The sequence below is a fragment of the Panulirus ornatus genome, chromosome 56 (genome assembly GCF_036320965.1).
Source record: "Panulirus ornatus isolate Po-2019 chromosome 56, ASM3632096v1, whole genome shotgun sequence".
In the NCBI taxonomy this organism is placed as follows: Eukaryota; Metazoa; Arthropoda; class Malacostraca; order Decapoda; family Palinuridae; genus Panulirus; species Panulirus ornatus.
This window is the reverse complement of record NC_092279.1, coordinates 27,333,121-27,351,039: the sequence shown is the minus strand read 5'-3', so window position 1 is coordinate 27,351,039 and position 17,919 is coordinate 27,333,121. Positions and strand designations below refer to the sequence as shown.

Here is a 17,919-nt window from a genome sequence, read left to right as displayed (position 1 = left end):
TAAAGTGTTTTAGATATCTGGGAGTGGATCTGGCAGTGGATGGAACCATGGAAGCGGAAGTGGATCATAGGATGGGGGAGGGGGCGAAAATCCTGGCAGCCTTGAAGAATGTGTTGAAGTCAAGAACATTATCTCGGAAAGCAAAAATGGGTATGTTTGAAGGAATAGTGGTTCCAACAATGTTGTATGGTTGCGAGGCGTGGACTATGGATAGAGTTGTGCGCAGGAGGATGGATGTGCTGGAAATGAGATGTTTGAGGACAATGTGTGGTGTGAGGTGGTTTGATCGAGTAAGTAACGTAAGGGTAAGAGAGATGTGTGGAAATAAAAAGAGCGTGCTTGAGAGAGCAGAAGAGGGTGTTTTGAAATGGTTTGGTCACATGGAGAGAATGAGTGAGGAAAGATTGACCAAGAGGATATACATGTCGGAGGTGGAGGGAACGAGGAGAAGAGGGAGACCAAATTGGAGGTGGAAAGATGGAGTGAAAAAGATTTTGTGTGATCGGGGCCTGAACATGCAGGAGGGTGAAAGGAGGGCAAAGAATAGAGTGAATTGGAACGATGTGGTATACCGGGGTTGACGTGCTGTCAGTGGATTGAATCAAGGCATGTGTATGGGGCAGGGTTGGGCCATTTCTTTCGTCTGTTTCCTTGCGCTACCTCGCAAACGCGGGAGACAGCGACAAAGCAAAAAAAAAAGAAAAAAAAAAAAAGTTTATGATTACAAAGTACATTGGAAGTAAAGTACATTGTAGGTATGTGGTTAGGATTTGAAGGAATATATAACATACATTGTACACTGTACTTACTGTACTTTATTGATTAGTAACATATATTCAGTAAGAATTGATGGTAAATGTGTATATATATATATATATATATATATATATTTTTTTTTTTTTCTTTTTTTTTGCTGCTGTCTCCTGCGTTTGCGAGGTAGGGCAAGGAAATGGACGAAAGAAATGGCCCAACCCACCCCCATACACATGTATATACATACGTCCGCACACGCAAATATACATACCTACACAGCTTTCCATGGTTTACCCCAGACGCTTCACATGCCCTGATTCAATCCACTGACAGCACGTCAACCCCGGTATACCACATCGATCCAATCCACTCTATTCCTTGCCCTCCTTTCACCCTCCTGCATGTTCAGGCCCCGATCACACAAAATCTTTTTCACTCCTTCTTTCCTCCTCCAATTTGGTCTCCCACTTCTCCTCGTTCCCTCCACCTCCGACACATATATCCTCTTGGTCAATCTTTCCCAACTCATTCTCTCCATGTGACCAAATCATTTCAAAACACCCTCTTCTGCTCTCTCAACCACGCTCTTTTTATTTCCACACCTATCTCTTACCCTTACGTTACTTACTCGATCAAACCACCTCACACCACACATTGTCCTCAAACATCTCATTTCCAGCACATCCATCATCCTGTGCACAACTCTATCCATAGCCCACGCCTCGCAACCATACAACATTGTTGGAACCTCTATTCCTTCAAACATACCCATTTTTGCTTTTCGAGATAATGTTCTCAACTTCCACACATTCTTCAAGGCTCCCAGGATTTTCACCCCCTCCCCCACTATATGATCCACTTCCGCTTCCATGGTTCCATCCGCTGCCAGATCCACTCCCAGATATCTAAAACACTTTACTTCCTCCAGTTTTTCTCCATTCAAACTTACCTCCCAATTGACTTGACCTTCAACCCTACTGTACCTAATAACCTTGCTCTTATTCACATTTACTCTTAACTGTCTTCTTTCACACACTTTACCAAACTCAGTCATCAGCTTCTACAGTTTCTCACATGAATCAGCCACCAGCGCTGTATCATCAGCGAACAACAACTGACTCACTTCCCAAGCTCTCTCATCCACAACAGACTTCATACTTGCCCCTCTTTCCAAAACTCTTGCATTCACCTCCCTAACAACCCCATCCATAAACAAATTAAACAACCATGGAGACATCACACACCCCTGCCGCAAACCAACAATCACTGAGAACCAATCACTTTCCTCTCTTCCTACACGTACACATGCCTTACATCCTCGATAAAAACTTTTCACTGCTTCTAACAACTTGCCTCCCACACCATATATTCTTAATACCTTCCACAGAGCATCTCTATCAACTCTATCATATGCCTTCTCCAGATCCATAAATGCTACATACAAATCCATTTGCTTTTCTAAGTATTTCTCACATACATTCTTCAAAGCAAACACCTGATCCACACATCCTCTACCACTTCTGAAACCACACTGCTCTTCCCCAATCTGATGCTCTGTACATGCCTTCACCCTCTCAATCAATACCCTCCCATATCATTTGCCAGGAATACTCAACAAACTTATACCTCTGTAATTTGAGCACTCACTCTTATCCCCTTTGCCTTTGTACAATGGCACTATGCACGCATTCCGCCAATCCTCAGGCACCTCACCATAAGTCATACATACATTAAATAATCTTACCAACCAATAATACAGTCACCCCCTTTTTTAATAAATTCCACTGCAATACCATCCAAACCTGCTGCCTTGCCGGCTTTCATATTCCGCAAAGCTTTTACTACCTCTTCTCTGTTTACCAAATCATTTTCCCTAACCCTCTCACTTTGCACACCACCTCGACCAAAACACCCTATATCTGCCACTCTATCATCAAACACATTCAACAAACCTTCAAAATACTCACTCCATCTCCTCACATCACCACTACTTGTTATCACCTCCCCATTTGCGCCCTTCACTGAAGTTCCCATTTGCTCCCTTGTCTTACGCACTTTATTTACCTCCTACCAGAACATCTTTTTATTCTCCCTAAAATTTAATGATACTCTCTCACCCCAACTCTCATTTGCCCTCTTTTTCACCTCTTGAACCTTTCTCTTGACCTCCTGTCTCTTTCTTTTATACATCTCCCACTCAATTGCATTTTTTCCCTGCAAAAATCGTCCAAATGCCTCTCTCTTCTCTTTCACTAATAATCTTACTTCTTCATCTGACCACTCACAACCCTTTCTAATCAACCCACCTCCCACTCTTCTCATGCCACAAGCATCTTTTGCACAATCCATCACTGATTCCCTAAATACATCCCATTCCTCCCCCACTCCCCTTACTTCCATTGTTCTCACCTTTTTCCATTCTGTACTCAGTCTCTCCTGGTACTTCCTCACACAAGTCTCCTTCCCAAGCTCACTTACTCTCACCACCCTCTTCACCCCAACATTCACTCTTCTTTTCTGAAAACCCTTACAAATCCTCACCTTAGCCTCCACAAGATAATGATCAGACATCCCTCCAGTTGCACCTCTCAGCACATTAACATCCAAAAGTCTCTCTTTCATATATATATATATATATATATATATATATATATATATATATATATATATATATATATATATATATATGAAAGAGATTTGATCTTGAAGTATTGTTAGTGGCCATTTGATGGATATTGACAGAATTTTAATCCCCATATTACTTCATTCATTCAGAAAGAATATAGATATATTGAGAAATTTTTGGTGTCTAATGTTATGAACGCTTTAATTTCAGTTCACAAAGTTTTGATGAACTCAAGAATAAAGTCTATGGTTTTGCATTAAGTAATTGGCCAAATCGCACTGTTTGTTCTGCCAGCATTTCTTTATTGCTCATGATGGGTATGGAGGTTGACCATCTCAGAATAGTCCTGGCTTCTGCATTTCTGGTAAGTCTTTGTCTTTGGAACTTTAGTAGAGGTTACTCTGAATGCCATGATTTGAAGATTCACAGTTATTGATATTTCTTTAAAATCTTTCTTTTTTTTCTTTCAAACTATTCGCCATTTCCCGCATTAGCAAGGTAGCGTTAAGAACAGAGGACTGGGCCTCTGAGGGAATATCCTCACCTGGCCCCCTTCTCTGTTCCTTCTTTTGGAAAATTAAGAAAAAAAACAAGAGGGGAGGATTTCTTTAAAGTGTTTTGGTAAAATAAAATCCTATTGCATTACTGTTATAATTTATTGCATGTAATTCTAATATGCATTCTTTATTTAATGCATATCATTTATAATTTTTTGATACAAAAGTATGTTATTAAGGCATTTCTTACTCTCCAAATATCTTTTACCATTTGGCAGGACCTGAATGGCATGTGCCAAACCATTATGTTTAAGGTAGCTAAAAAACATGAAAAATCATAACAAAGGTATCTGTAATTTCTTGCCTGCTGTTTCTATTTAGTCAGCCAGTATGTCAAAGCATTTTCCATTTCTTGGCAATTTTTTGAGTATTCCAAGGTTTTTTGCAGATTTTAGTACAGGTGCACCCCCAATTTTCCAGCACTCGTGGTTCCAAAGCCTTACCAGATTAACCATTTTGCTGAACCAACTGTGGTCGTATGATAATGATTCATCAACACACCTCTAACCCACTAAGTATACATCTCCCATGTGTCTAAGGTATACCATGAACTGCTAGAAATTTAAATTAACAAATATTAAGTGTTTGATCACCCTAAGATGGTAAGTCTGTCCTTAGATTGTTTGAATCCTGTGGGGTCTTTTCATCCTCTGTTGTTAGTGTTTTCCTAGGTGTGCATCGCCAGAGTGATGCATTTGCATTTTCGTCTGCATTATACACCTGCTCAGGACTGAGGTGCTCATTAGCTACGAGTTTCACAAATTCTTCAACATACTCAGCAGCTCCTTCATGGTTTGCAGACCGCTTTTCTCCGCACACTTTATTCATGGAAATTACATGACTCTTCTTGAATCTTTGAAGCCGTTTTTCACTGTAGTCATGCTCATGTTGTAGTTTAAGTTCTTTATGGAACAACTTAGCCTGGTCCATTATCATGCTAACTGACAAGTCCACTCCATCATTCCGACGCTGTCGAAACCATTCCATCATCATTCAATCGTCCTCAGTACTCTTGCCATCTTTCCTAGTTTTTCTGATCATCATTTACTTCTTGAATTGCGGAATTGCTGTCTGCATAGAATTTCAATATTTTATCCCTTTGCATCTTTATATCATAAACAGTTGATGAACCAGTGCTGTAGATGTCACACAGCTTACACACCGAAACATCACGGCCCATCTTTTTAACAGTTCTACTTTATCTTGGATCGATATGGACTGGTGTTTACATTTGACACCACAACTGACACTCTCATATGTCTCAGAAGCCATAGCTAGGGTTAGATTTAAGCAAAAATAAGTTAAAAATCTCACAGAATTGCAGTATCACCTCCGGCAAGTGCAGTGTAAAGAATGTAAATAAGCGCGCCCTTCACACAACGCCATCTGTGGCCGCCCAGTAAACTAGTCTGGTGTCTGCAGTAATTTCAAGTTCCCTCACGTAATTTTGTCCAGACTGAAGGAGGCACCGAACCATCAGTTGCCAGAGAATCGGTGGTGTACCTGTACTCTGGATCTTCCATGTTGTTATTTTGTTTTTCAGACATGTTTCCTTGAATCCTTTCAAATGTTGCCACACACTGAATATCTAGTATCCCTCTCTTCCTTCTAAAGTATGTAGTTCAACTTATTTTGTTGAGTTTGGTTAGTTTTGGATGCATATGGTGTCCAGCAAGTTCTATGTAGGTACTTTTTTCCTGCCCCAATGAGTCCCTTTTATCCTTATTAAGCTCCTGCAGCACTCAGGAAGCCTGGCCATGTCCATTGATTGGGATCACAGGTCATAGTGTTGTGATGTTGTGTGTACATGTATGTGCAGAGAGTGTAGAGCGTGAAGGGCCATGTGATATGTTGAAATGGTATTCACATCGTTTTCGTGACAGTTGTAGTCCAAAGTCTATATGGGAGAGTGTGACTTATGTTTGTCTGTGGAGTGTCATATTTGATGGGTGCACATCTGGTGGGTTGGGAGTTTAAGTTGGAGTTGGGAGGTCGTTTTTTTTTAGCATGCTTGTTGGATTAGTTCCAGGTGTATGTGTTTAGTAAGTGTTGTACTTTTTGGAGGTGGGAGGGATCTATCAATAAAGGTTACTAAAGTGTGAGGCTGGGGTAAACTTATATATCTATGTAGGGGTTGTTTTTTAGTTATAGAGTGGTTTAGGGGGAGTGGTCATAGGTATACTGAGGTAATCAATTAGATACCATATGGTTTAGCACATTAGAGACAAAAACCACTTCTTTATAAGGGCTTTCTTATTTTTATTTGAAATGCATTCACTAAAATTTTGTCTAAGATGCACAATATTATTTATTCCTCAGATCTATCCAATACGAAGTGCATGGTGTTTAAAGCTGGCAGTGGAGAAAAGAAAGGGACATGAACTTATTATTGAAACAGAGATTGGAAATATTCTTCAGCAGCTATGCATAAATGAAAATCGGGCTGAGGCTGCTGCAGCTTTATTAGAAATGCTAGAAAATTGTGTGATTTTGTCTGTTGCAAACAGAGTCATAAATGCAAGGGGAACATATGGACCAAACGAATTGTTAGAGTCAGGGCTTTCACTCAATAGTGTTGTTGATATGATGGGTAATATTTTCCCAGAGACAATTCCTCAGAAGCATATACACATGTTGATAGAAGGTATGAGATTGTGTGTTGAACTTTCTGTAATATATAAACTTCCATGGCCAGTTAAGATTTTGACCAAGTTAACAGAGTCAAACCAGTGGTTGCTCTTCCTGGTCATTGTTCAAGTTTTCAATTGTCCAAAGACCGAAGTGTTAAAAGTGGTGGATTCTTTCCAAAGTATTGCATTAAGAGAACATATGATGCTTGCCCTTACCCATATGTACTATTATCGTGAAGCTCATCAGTCACGTGAAAGAAGAACAGCTACAGGGCACAGCAGAAGGTCAGCATTGTATACAAAGATCGGTATCCACAGCAGAGAAGGTTCCAAATCTCCAGTACTGAGTGGTGATGAGAGACGAAGTCCAAGTCCCAGTGAAGGTGAAATGTCTATTATTGATGATGTTCTCTCATTTACGACAACAGAAACCTCCCTTGATGTTGGAATTGATGCTTGGTTGTCATATGAACCTAAAGATTTGTATTCAATATTACTTACATGTCACCATCGTGAAAACCCTGCAAGTGAGCTGGTCACTGCTGGACTTATATTAAGTACTCCAGTATTGTCTGTTTTTGCTGGTTGTTATGAGAGGCATAACCCTTCAATCTGTCTCTCTGTATGGTTGTACACTAAGCTTTCATTGAAAGGTAAATGCACTTTGCATCATCAACTGCCCATAAATGAAATCCATCGTACAAATGTCAGTGGAAACTTAGAGAATGAAGCAGGTGATCATTTAAGGAGAAATTGCTGTCGCTCATGTGATATTTGTGTGCTGCAGTCAGGGCTTGAAGAACAAAAATTGTTTATTTTATTTCATGTGTCTTATGGATCTTTGGATGTTCTTATAGAAGGTTTTAAGATATTCGACCCAAATTCACCAATTCTTTTCCTTCTTTTAACCCTCCAGGAAGTGAAAGGAATGTGCAACCAGGACAAGATAACTCAGTTGCTTTCTGATTCTGCTTCAGCCATGAGTGAAAAAACTCAATTAGAACAAAATGCAGGTTTTTTTAACAGAGAATGGATCACAAGGACTACTTTAGATATTATTGGTACAGCACTAGATGATTCCATTACAAATAGTCACTTGCAGTATCAGCTTCTCACATCACTTACAGCTGTTAGTCAGTTGCCTCCATTCTGCAGCCATTTTGTAGATTGGACTTTGGTAAGTCAGCTGTGCAAGGCAGTAGGAGCAGTTAAACATCAAATATCTTTCAGAGAACTTCTTTGGAGTTTTGGAAATGGAGAACTGAAGGAAAATGTTAACAAGGTAGTAACATGTTTAAGCAGCAAAAGATGCTTCAATGAGGCCCTTCAAGTGTGTCAGCTAATTAAACTTCCTGTTTTTACTATTGTATGTGCCCAATTGAGAGCAGAATTTGAGAAAAGTAAGACTGATATCATAGCAAATTGTTCCTTGTTTGAAGAATTCCTATGTAAATGTCAAAAGAAGTTATACCAGGAATCGGTTCAACCAGAACATGCAGCAGCATTCTTTATAGCCATTAGTAGGGAGCTTGCATCATCTGCTTTGCAATACCTCTGTCTGCAGTATGCAGTAATGTGGTCCTACAAGCGTACTGACTGTGGTGGATGTGATATTCCCGTATCATTTGTGAGTAACCTGGTCTTATCTCATGAATTACAGATAACAGAAGGTTCACATTTGTTCTTATTAAACTTGGAATATGGAATGTGGCAAGCTTATGTTCAGTCTCTTTCCTTTAAAGAAACAGGATTTTCTAATCTGTCAATTACACCACCAAGTGATTTAGGCCACTGGCCTTGGGAAGGAGAAAATGGGCTTAGCTCTCTTGATCTTGGCCTTGTGATGAAATCGGCTGGATTATCAGATTCATTTTTGAATGACAATTTAGAAGAAGAGCACATTTTGCCATCAGCTTATGTAAAAGAAAAAATGGATAATGTTGAAAAATCAGCCAAAAAAGAATCAATAGATTTAGATGACTTTAGACAGAGTTTAGAAAATATAATACCAAGCAAAGATATGTTCTGTGGGACACCAGATCAGGAGAAAGCAGCCACAAAAATGTTGCAGTGTGAAGAAATTTGCAGTGAGGAACCAGACAAGGAGAAAATGCAGTCTAAAGAAGTGATGGATGAGTTACCATGTAGTGAGAAAGAAAATGTAACAGATAACCATGATGAACAAAGAAAACAGCAGGCCATACAAGCTTTGGTAAACCTTTGTGTGAAAAGTGGATTGCTTATTTCTGCCTGTCGGATACTGAGATTCTTCAGAGCAAGAAGCAAGGTATGTACAATTATTTTTTGTCCTGTATATGGATAAGTCAGATTCAAGAGAGACTGTAAGAATTTTAGAAACAGAATGCAAATTGGCTAAAATGGAAAATTGTTGAGGAGTTTAAACCAGTCAGGAAAATAAAGGTGCAAACTTATAACCAATATATACCCATAAGACAGCTTTTGACGGTTGCATGGCAGTACAGTACTTTTATTGATATTTATTATTGACTTTTCAGAGAATTACAAGATATTTATCTTACAGACCATCAGAATACTGATTCTGTCATCATGAACAGTCTAGTTAACCTTCTCTACACCTTACAATTGTTTTGGAAGTCTTCTGCACCCCATGGCTTGGTCTATCTTCATGCTACTTTATTGGGTTATTGGTTGACCAAGCTGCTGGGAGCCACAGCTTACAGGCCACATAACCAGTACATCATGGTTTGTGTGGTACATGTTGAGGCAGGGCCTTCTTAGATTTCTCTACTGTACACCCCAATGTATTTCTGATGGCTGATGGCAATATTTTAAACAGCTTTGGGCTTTGGATGCTCAAAATGTTTTCCCCTATGTTTAGTAAACCATTGACTTTTAGTGGTATTGTTTTGCAAAGTCTTCCTTGCCTTTCATATCAGAAAGGAATTGTTTTAGAATGTATGTTGGGAACCATGCTCTCCAGGATTTTACAAGTGTAGATTATGATATACCTCTCCTATTTGCATTCCTGGGAGTAAAGCCTCAGTTTTTTATTAACATCTTTACAACATCAGTGCAGACCATGAAAGATCTTTGCATGCACTCTCTCCAACTCTGCAAGGCATCATTAGCACACAGCAGCATTCATTGAAGAGTACCGTCATTGATATTTCCTCTTTTGTCTTCAAGGTCTGCAAGATCCAATCTAACATCTTTTTTTAAGACAAGTGCTTGCTTGTGATTGCAGAAGGCAAAGTCATCAGATATTAATACTCCAAGGTGGTTTATATTGTTCAGTCCTGATGTGATGGTGTCTTTATCTGTCATACATTTTGTACTGATTTTTAATTCTTCAGTATCCTCATACTGGAGGAGCTACAACTATTTTACATTGAAAAGGATGTTGCTTTAGGTGATACTGCAGAATCTTTATACATGTATCTGTTTGTAGTTAATCATTGTCTTTTTTTGATGATATTTTCATATTTGTATTATCATAGTAGGAAGAGAGGAAAGTGATTGGTTCTCAGTGAATGTAGGTTTACGGCAGGGGTGTGATGTCTCCATGGTTGTTTAATTTGTTTATGGATGGGGTTGTTAGGGAGGTGAATGCAAGAGTTTTGGAAAGAGGGGCAAGTATGAAGTCTGTTGTGAATGAGAGAGCTTGGGAAGTGAGTCAGTTGGTGTTTGCTGATGATACAGCGCTGGTGGCTGATTCATGTGAGAAACTGCAGAAGCTGGTGACTGAGTTTGGTAAAGTGTGTGAAAGAAGAAAATTAAGAGTAAATGTGAATAAGAGCAAGGTTATTAGGTACAGTAGGGTTGAGGGTCAAGTCAATTGGGAGGTAAGTTTGAATGGAGAAAAACTGGAGGAAGTAAAGTGTTTTAGATATCTGGGAGTGGATCTGGCAGCGGATGGAACCATAGAAGCGAAAGTGGATCATAGGGTGGGGGAGGGGGCGAAAATCCTGGGAGCCTTGAAGAATGTGTGGAAGTCGAGAACATTATCTCGGAAAGCAAAAATGGGTATGTTTGAAGGAATAGTGGTTCCAACAATATTGTATGGTTGCGAGGCGTGGGCTATGGATAGAGTTGTTCGCAGGAGGGTGGATGTGCTGGAAATGAGATGTTTGAGGACAATGTGTGGTGTGAGGTGGTTTGATCGAGTAAGTAATGTAAGGGTAAGAGAGATGTGTGGAAATAAAATGAGCATGGTTGAGAGAGCAGAAGAGGGTGTTTTGAAATGGTTTGGGCACATGGAGAGAATGAGTGAGGAAAGATTGACCAAGAGGATATATGTGTCGGAGGTGGAGGGAACGAGGAGAAGTGGGAGACCAAATTGGAGGTGGAAAGATGGAGTGAAAAAGATTTTGAGTGATCGGGGCCTGAGCATGCAGGAGGGTGAAAGGCGTGCAAGGAATAGAGTGAATTGGAACGATGTGGTATACCGGGGTTGACGTGCTGTCAGTGGATTGAATCAGGGCATGTGAAGCATCTGGGGTAAACCATGGAAAGTTGTGTGGGGCCTGGATGTGGAAAGGGAGCTGTGGTTTTGGGCATTATTGCATGACAGCTTGAGACTGAGTGTGAACGAATGGGGCCTTTGTTGTCTTTTCCTAGCACTACGTCGCACACATGAGGGGGGAGGGGGATGGTATTCCATGTGTGGTGAGGTGGCGATGGGAATGAATAAAGGCAGACAGTGTGAATTGTGTGCATGGGTATATATGTATGTGTCTGTGTGTGTATATATTTGTGTACATTGAGATGTATAGGTATGTATATTTGCGTGTGTGGACGTGTATGTATATACATGTGTATGGGGGTGGGTTGGGCCATTTCTTTCGTCTGTTTCCTTGCGCTACCTCGCAAACACGGGAGACAGCGACAAAGCAAAAAAAAAATTATCATAGTATCATTTGCAAAGGATGATATGACACTGTGACTCATATTTGCATTGATGTAAAATATGAGAATGAGGAACAGAAGGGGCTTGATTACACTTCCTTGGAGAACCTAGCATTTTTACTATGGAGGCACTGGAAATAGCCTGATTTAGAACATGTTGTGATCTTTTAGTGAAAATGTTGAATGCAATGACATCAAGGTCAAATTTATCAAATGCTTTTGCAAAATTAGTATATATCACATCAGCATTTTGTTTTTATATAGTGCCTCAACAATATCCCTGGGGATAGGGGAGAAAGAGTACTTCCCACGCATTCCTCACGTATCGTAGAAGGCGACTAAAGGGGACGGGAGCGGGGGGCCAGAAACCCTCCCCTCCTTGTATTTTAACTTTCTAAAAGGGGAAACAGAAGAAGGAGTCACGCGAGGAGTGCTCATCCTCCTCAAAGGCTCAGATTGGGGTGTCTAAATGTGTGTGGATGTAACCAAGATGAGAAAAAAGGAGAGATAGGTAGTATGTTTGAGTAAAGGAACCTGGATGTTTTGGCTCTGAGTGAAACGAAGCTAAAGGGTAAAGGGGAAGAGTGGTTTGGGAATGTCTTGGGAGTAAAGTCAGGGGTTAGTGAGAGGACAAGAGCAAGGGAAGGAGTAGCACTACTCCTGAAACAGGAGTTGTGGGAGTATGTGATAGAGTGTAAGAAAGTAAATTCTAGATTAATATGGGTAAAACTGAAAGTGGATGGAGAGAGATGGGTGATTATTGGTGCATATGCACCTGGGCATGAGAAGAAAGATTATGAGAGGCAAGTGTTTTGGGAGCAGCTGAATGAGTGTGTTAGTGGTTTTGATGCACAAGACCGGGTTATAGTGATGGGTGATTTGAATGCAAAGGTGAGTAATGTGGCAGTTGAGGGAATAATTGATATACATGGAGTGTTTGGTGTTGTAAATGGAAATGGTGAAGAGCTTGTAGATTTATGTGCTGAAAAAGGACTGGTGATTGGGAATACCTGGTTTAAAAAGCGAGATATACATAAGTATACGTATGTAAGTAGGAGAGATGGCCAGAGAGCGTTATTGGATTACGTGTTAATTGATAGACGCATGAAAGAGAGACTTTTGGATGTTAATGTGCTGAGAGGTGCAACTGGAGGGATGTCTAATCATTATCTTGTGGGGGCAAAGGTGAAGATTGATGGGGGTTTTCAGAAAAGAAGAGAGAATGTTGGGGTGAAGAGAGTGGTGAGACTAAGTGAGCTTGGGAAGGAGACTTGTGTGCGGAAGTACCAGGAGAGACTGAGTACAGAATGGAAAAAGGTGAGAACAAAGGAGGTAAGGGGAGTGGGGGAGGAATGGGATGTATTTAGGGAAGCAGTGATGGCTTGCGCAAAAGATGCTTGTGGCATGAGAAACGTGGGAGATGGGTTGATTAGAAAAGGTAGTGAGTGGTGGAATGAAGAATTAAGATTATTAGTGAAAGAGAAGAAAGAGGTATTTGAACGATTTTTGCAGGGAAAGGGTGCAAATGAGTGGGAGAGGTATAAAAGAAAGAGGCAGAAGGTCAAGAGAAAGGTGCAAGAGGTGAAAAAGAGGGCAAATGAGAGTTGGGGTGAGAGAGTATCATCAAATTTCAGGGAGAATAAAAAGATGTTTTGGAAGGAGGTAAATAAAGTGCGTAAGACAAGGGAGCAAATGGGAACTTCAGTGAAGGGGCTAATGGGGAGGTGATAACAAGTAGTGGTGATGTGAGAAGGAGATGGAGTGAGTATTTTGAAGGTTTGTTGAATGTGTTTGATGATAGAGTGGCAGATATAGGGTGTTTTGGTGTGCAAAGTGAGAGGGTTAGGGAAAATGATTTGGTAAATAGAGAAGAGGTAGTAAAACTTTACGGAAGATGAAAGCTGGTAAAGCAGCAGGTTTGGATGGTATTGCAGTGGAATCTATTAAAAAAGGGGGTGACTGTATTGTTGACTGGTTGGTAAGGTTATTTAATGTATGTATGATTCATGGTGAGGTGCCTGAGGATTGGCGGAATGCTTGCATAGTGCCATTGCACAAAGGCAAAGGGATAAGAGTGAGTGCTCAAATTACAGAGGTATAAGTCTGTTGAGTATTCCTGGTAAATTATATGGGAGGGTATTGATTGAGAGGGTGAAGGCGTGTACAGAGCATCAGATTGGGGAAGAGTATTGTGGTTTCAGAAGTGGTAGAGGATGTGTGGATCAGGTGTTTGCTTTGAAGAATGTATGTGAGAAATACTTAGAAAAACAAATGGATTTGTATGTAGCATTTATGGATCTGGAGAAGGCATATGATACAGTTGATAGAGATGCTCTGAGGAAGGTTTTAAGAATATATGGTGTGGGAGGCAAGTTGTTAGAAGCAGTGAAAAGTTTTTATCGAGGATGTAAGGCATGTGTACGTGTAGGAAGAGAGGAAAGTTATTGGTTCTCAGTGAAGGTGGGTTTGCGGCAGGGGTGTGTGATGTCTCCATGGTTGTTTAATTTGTTTATGGATGGGGTTGTTAGGGAGGTGAATGCAAGAGTTTTGGAAAGAGGGGCAAGTGTGCAGTCTGTTGTGGATGAGAGAGCTTGGGAAGTGAGTCAGTTGTTGTTCGCTGATGATATAGGGCTGGTGGGTGATTCATGTAAGAAACTGCAGAAGCTGGTGACTGAGTTTGGTAAAGTGTGTGAAAGAAGAAAATTAAGAGTAAATGTGAATAAGAGCAAGGTTATTAGGTACAGTAGGGTTGAGGGTCAAGTCAATTGGGAGGTAAGTTTGAATGGAGAAAAACTGGAGGAAGTAAAGTGTTTTAGATATCTGGGAGTGGATCTGGCAGCGGATGGAACCATGGAAGCGGAAGTGCATCATAGGGTGGGGGAGGGGACGAAAATCCTGGGAGCCTTGAAGAATGTTTGGAAGTCGAGAACATTATCTCGGAAAGCGAAAATGGGTATGTTTGAAGAATTAGTGGTTCCAACAATGTTGTATGGTTGCGAGGCGTGGGCTATGGATAGAGTTGTTCGCAGGAGGGTGGATGTGCTGGAAATGAGATGTTTGAGGACAATATGTGGTGTGAGGTGGTTTGATCAAGTAAGTAATGTAAGGGTGAGAGAGATGTGTGGAAATAAAAAGAGCGTGGTTGAGAGAGCAGAAGAGGGTGTTTTGAAATGGTTTGGTCACATGGAGAGAATGTGTGGGGAAAGATTGACCAAGAGGATATATGTGTCAGAGGTGGAGGGAACGAGGAGAAGTGGGAGACCAAATTGGAGGTGGAAAGATGGAGTGATAAAGATTTTGAGTGATCGGGGCCTGAACATGCAGGAGGGTGAAAGGCGTGCAAGGAATAGAGTGAATTGGAATGATGTAGTATACCGGGGTCGACGTGCTGTCATTGGATTGAACCAGGGCATGTGAAGCGTCTGGGGTAAACCATGGAAAGTGTGTGGGGCCTGGATGTGGAAAGGGAGCTGTGGTTTCGGTGCATTATTACATGACAGCTAGAGACTGAGTGTGAACGAATGGGGCCTTTGGTGTCTTTCCTAGCACTGCCTCGCACACATGAGGGGGGAGGGGGTTGTTATTCCATGTGTGGCGGGGTGGCGATGGGAACAAATAAAGGCAGACAGTATGAATTATGTACATGTGTATATATGTATATGTCCGTTTGTGTATATATATGTGTACATTGAGATGTATAGGTATGTATATTTGCGTGTGTGGAAGTGTATGTATATACATGTGTATGTGGGCTGGTTGGGCCATTCTTTCGTCTGTTTCCTTGCGCTACCTCGCTAACGCGGGAGACAGCACCAAAGCGAAATAGAAATAAATAACAATTCTATTTCTATAGTCAAACATGCTCTTCCCACCCTGAAGCCATTTTGTCCTGGGTTATGTGTATTATTTGGTCCCAGAAAGTCATATAGTTTAAATCCTAAGAATCTCTGAAGAATTTATTTTTATGCATGCTCTTCCCACCCTGAAGCCATGTTGTCCTGGGTTATGTGTATTATTTGATCCCAAAAAGTCATATAGTTTAAATCCTAAGAATTTATTTTTATGCAGAGTCATTATTGTTAGTCAATAGATTTTTGGGGGGATTTCATTGCTTCCTCTCATTGTGGAGTGGGATGATGTGAGTCAGTTTCAAACTCTCAGGAGATGATGTCAGAATTCAGACTTTTCATGCAAAGGATGTTTATCATTCATGCAAGTGGTGTTCTGCATTTCTCTTTAAAGATACAGATCCTGGAGAATAGTGCTGATGTAGAGTGTCTGGGCATGTTATTAATAATCCTCATAAGGTTTTGCACCATAGTGCCATTTAGAAAGAAGTTGGTTTGGTCTTTTATCTTTTAAGTGTTTTTTGAACACTGATTCATATTGGTTTTTATGATCTCACTCATCTTCTAGTGTTCATCTTTGTTGCCTTCTTTTATTCCTAGTGGGCTAGAGGAACTTCTAGTCCTTAGTTTGTGTTTTCCATTGAATTATAGTATTTTTTTTTTCTGTCTCATTGATGGCTGTTTCTTCTTTTTCCTGTGTCTCATCTTAAGTTTTTAGTTTATAGTATGCCTCTGCCACTTCATCTGACAGGTTTCATTTTCTTTGCTTGAGTTGAGGGGGCATTTTCTTTGTTTGGGGTGGGGGCAAAGATAAGCTTTTTATTTCATTTCTACCTGGGGGCTGGTGTTTTGTTATTGAGTGCCAAGCATGTTGAGGTGGGATAGTATTGGGTGGATCTTTGTTTCATTGTGTAATTATTGAGTTTTTGTGCCTGCAAGGCAGCCAGTGATTGTTCCAAATGCTCTGTTTTGATTGGTTTGCAGCTTTGTTTTATTTGCTACTGAGAGGGTGAAAGACCAGACAAGTGAGGCGTAGTTATATTGAAGAAGAATTTCATGATCAGATTGTTGCTATTGGTCAAGGAAGGATTCTTTTTCCTGTCCAAATCTAGTGCCAGTTAGTGTTCTTTGAGCATATAGTTTGTGTGTTGCTTTTGTGTTGGTGTTTTGGTGTTGGGAATGAATGTCACATATGTTGAACATGATACCCAGAATGGCTGATGCTTTGTTCAGAGGGAGTAACTGTCTATTCAAGATGACTGGAGAGTGTTAACTATTTGTTTGTCTGAGGTTAAAAGAGCAATGGAAGATGTATGTGGAGATGCAGACATCATTTTCTGGGGAAGCATTGCTCTAAGTGTGTACTACAGTGTTGTCAGGGTGTGTTGATGGAATTTTGAAGTCATCTTCATGAAAGGACATTCATGTTGTGGTTTACTGGAGGTAATTGTTGGCTGTGGAGGAAGAGATTGAAGAGAATTGGAGGTGATGCCACAATGAGTGATTGGCATGGTGGATGGTTATGAAACTGTTCAACCACTTTTTGTTATGGTTATGGAGGAAGGTGTCATGTCTCTTTTATTTGAGGATATGTTGTAGGACAGTGTCACATTCTTTGTTTTTGATGTCTATTGCCACTAGTTTGGGTCTAGTTTTTATTACAGAGTTTGGATACTGAGGACAGAAGTGATATATGGAGGTAGTAGAGTGAAGTTGTGTGGTTTGAATGGTTTTAGGATTGGTGTTATGTTAGCATCTTTCCAGTGTTCGTGATCTTGTTATGTTGCTAGAATTGGACTGTTGTATCTGGATGGATTTGGGGTGAGATTGGTTAATGTCTGATTTTTTGACAGTCACATGAATATGTTTGTGTTCTTTAGGAGAATGGTTGTTATAGGAATGGGACAGAAGTGCCTCATGAGTAGGGGCTGAATGATTCATGAAGTGTGGATCTTCTTTAACATGTTCCAGGGTTTGCGGTTTGCCTTTCACTGATTGCATTAGTGTTGGTGTTTACAGTTTAGATTTAATCTCTGATTCCTGTTAAAGATAAGTGGTTTTGTATGAGCTGGTTTCTTTATTTCATGAGGTGTGTAAATTGGTGGGAGAAGTTTAAGTTATATTTCTTCCCATTTTCTTGTGGTATGTGTTTTTTAGTGGCTTAGTTGATGTTGATGAAATATGAGATTCTATGACTTAGGAATGGGAAATTACTTTTACTGAAGTTTTGCATCTTTGTATCCATGCACTGTGTGAAGGAAGGGCAGTCTGCTTTTCATAATTTGTGTAAGTGTTTTTTGGTGGTTATGTTGGTTGGATGGACCTGGTGGATTGTTATTAGGATGAGCAAGTGGTCTGAAGAAAGTTCATGTAATGTACACCAGGTAGTCTTTGTGTAGTGCTGGTGACAAAGTGAAGTATAGCAAAGTTGGCCGCTGGGGGTAGTGGACTGGGAGTCTGTTTGGCTGGTTGCATACAGTATTGAAAGGTTACAGTAGTTCACCTTGGGTATGAGTGTTGACCCAAGCAGATAGGTTTTGGTAAGCTGGTCAGGCTTTGCAGTTAGGGATTATATTTGGAGGATCATGTCGATGGAAGAGATATGTATTTATTCATTT

General features: G+C 40.4%; 1 protein-coding gene across 1 annotated transcript in view; it reads left to right on the top strand.

Annotated features, from left to right (window-relative positions):
• LOC139766039 (spatacsin) overlaps window positions 1-17,919 on the top strand; it is a 526,943-nt gene that overhangs the window by 237,908 nt on the left and 271,116 nt on the right. Inside the window, exons 16-17 of the mRNA XM_071694164.1 lie at window positions 3,590-3,743; window positions 6,256-8,853. Of these exons, the coding sequence (XP_071550265.1) occupies window positions 3,590-3,743; window positions 6,256-8,853 (2,752 nt within the window). The remainder of the gene's footprint in view (window positions 1-3,589; window positions 3,744-6,255; window positions 8,854-17,919) is intronic.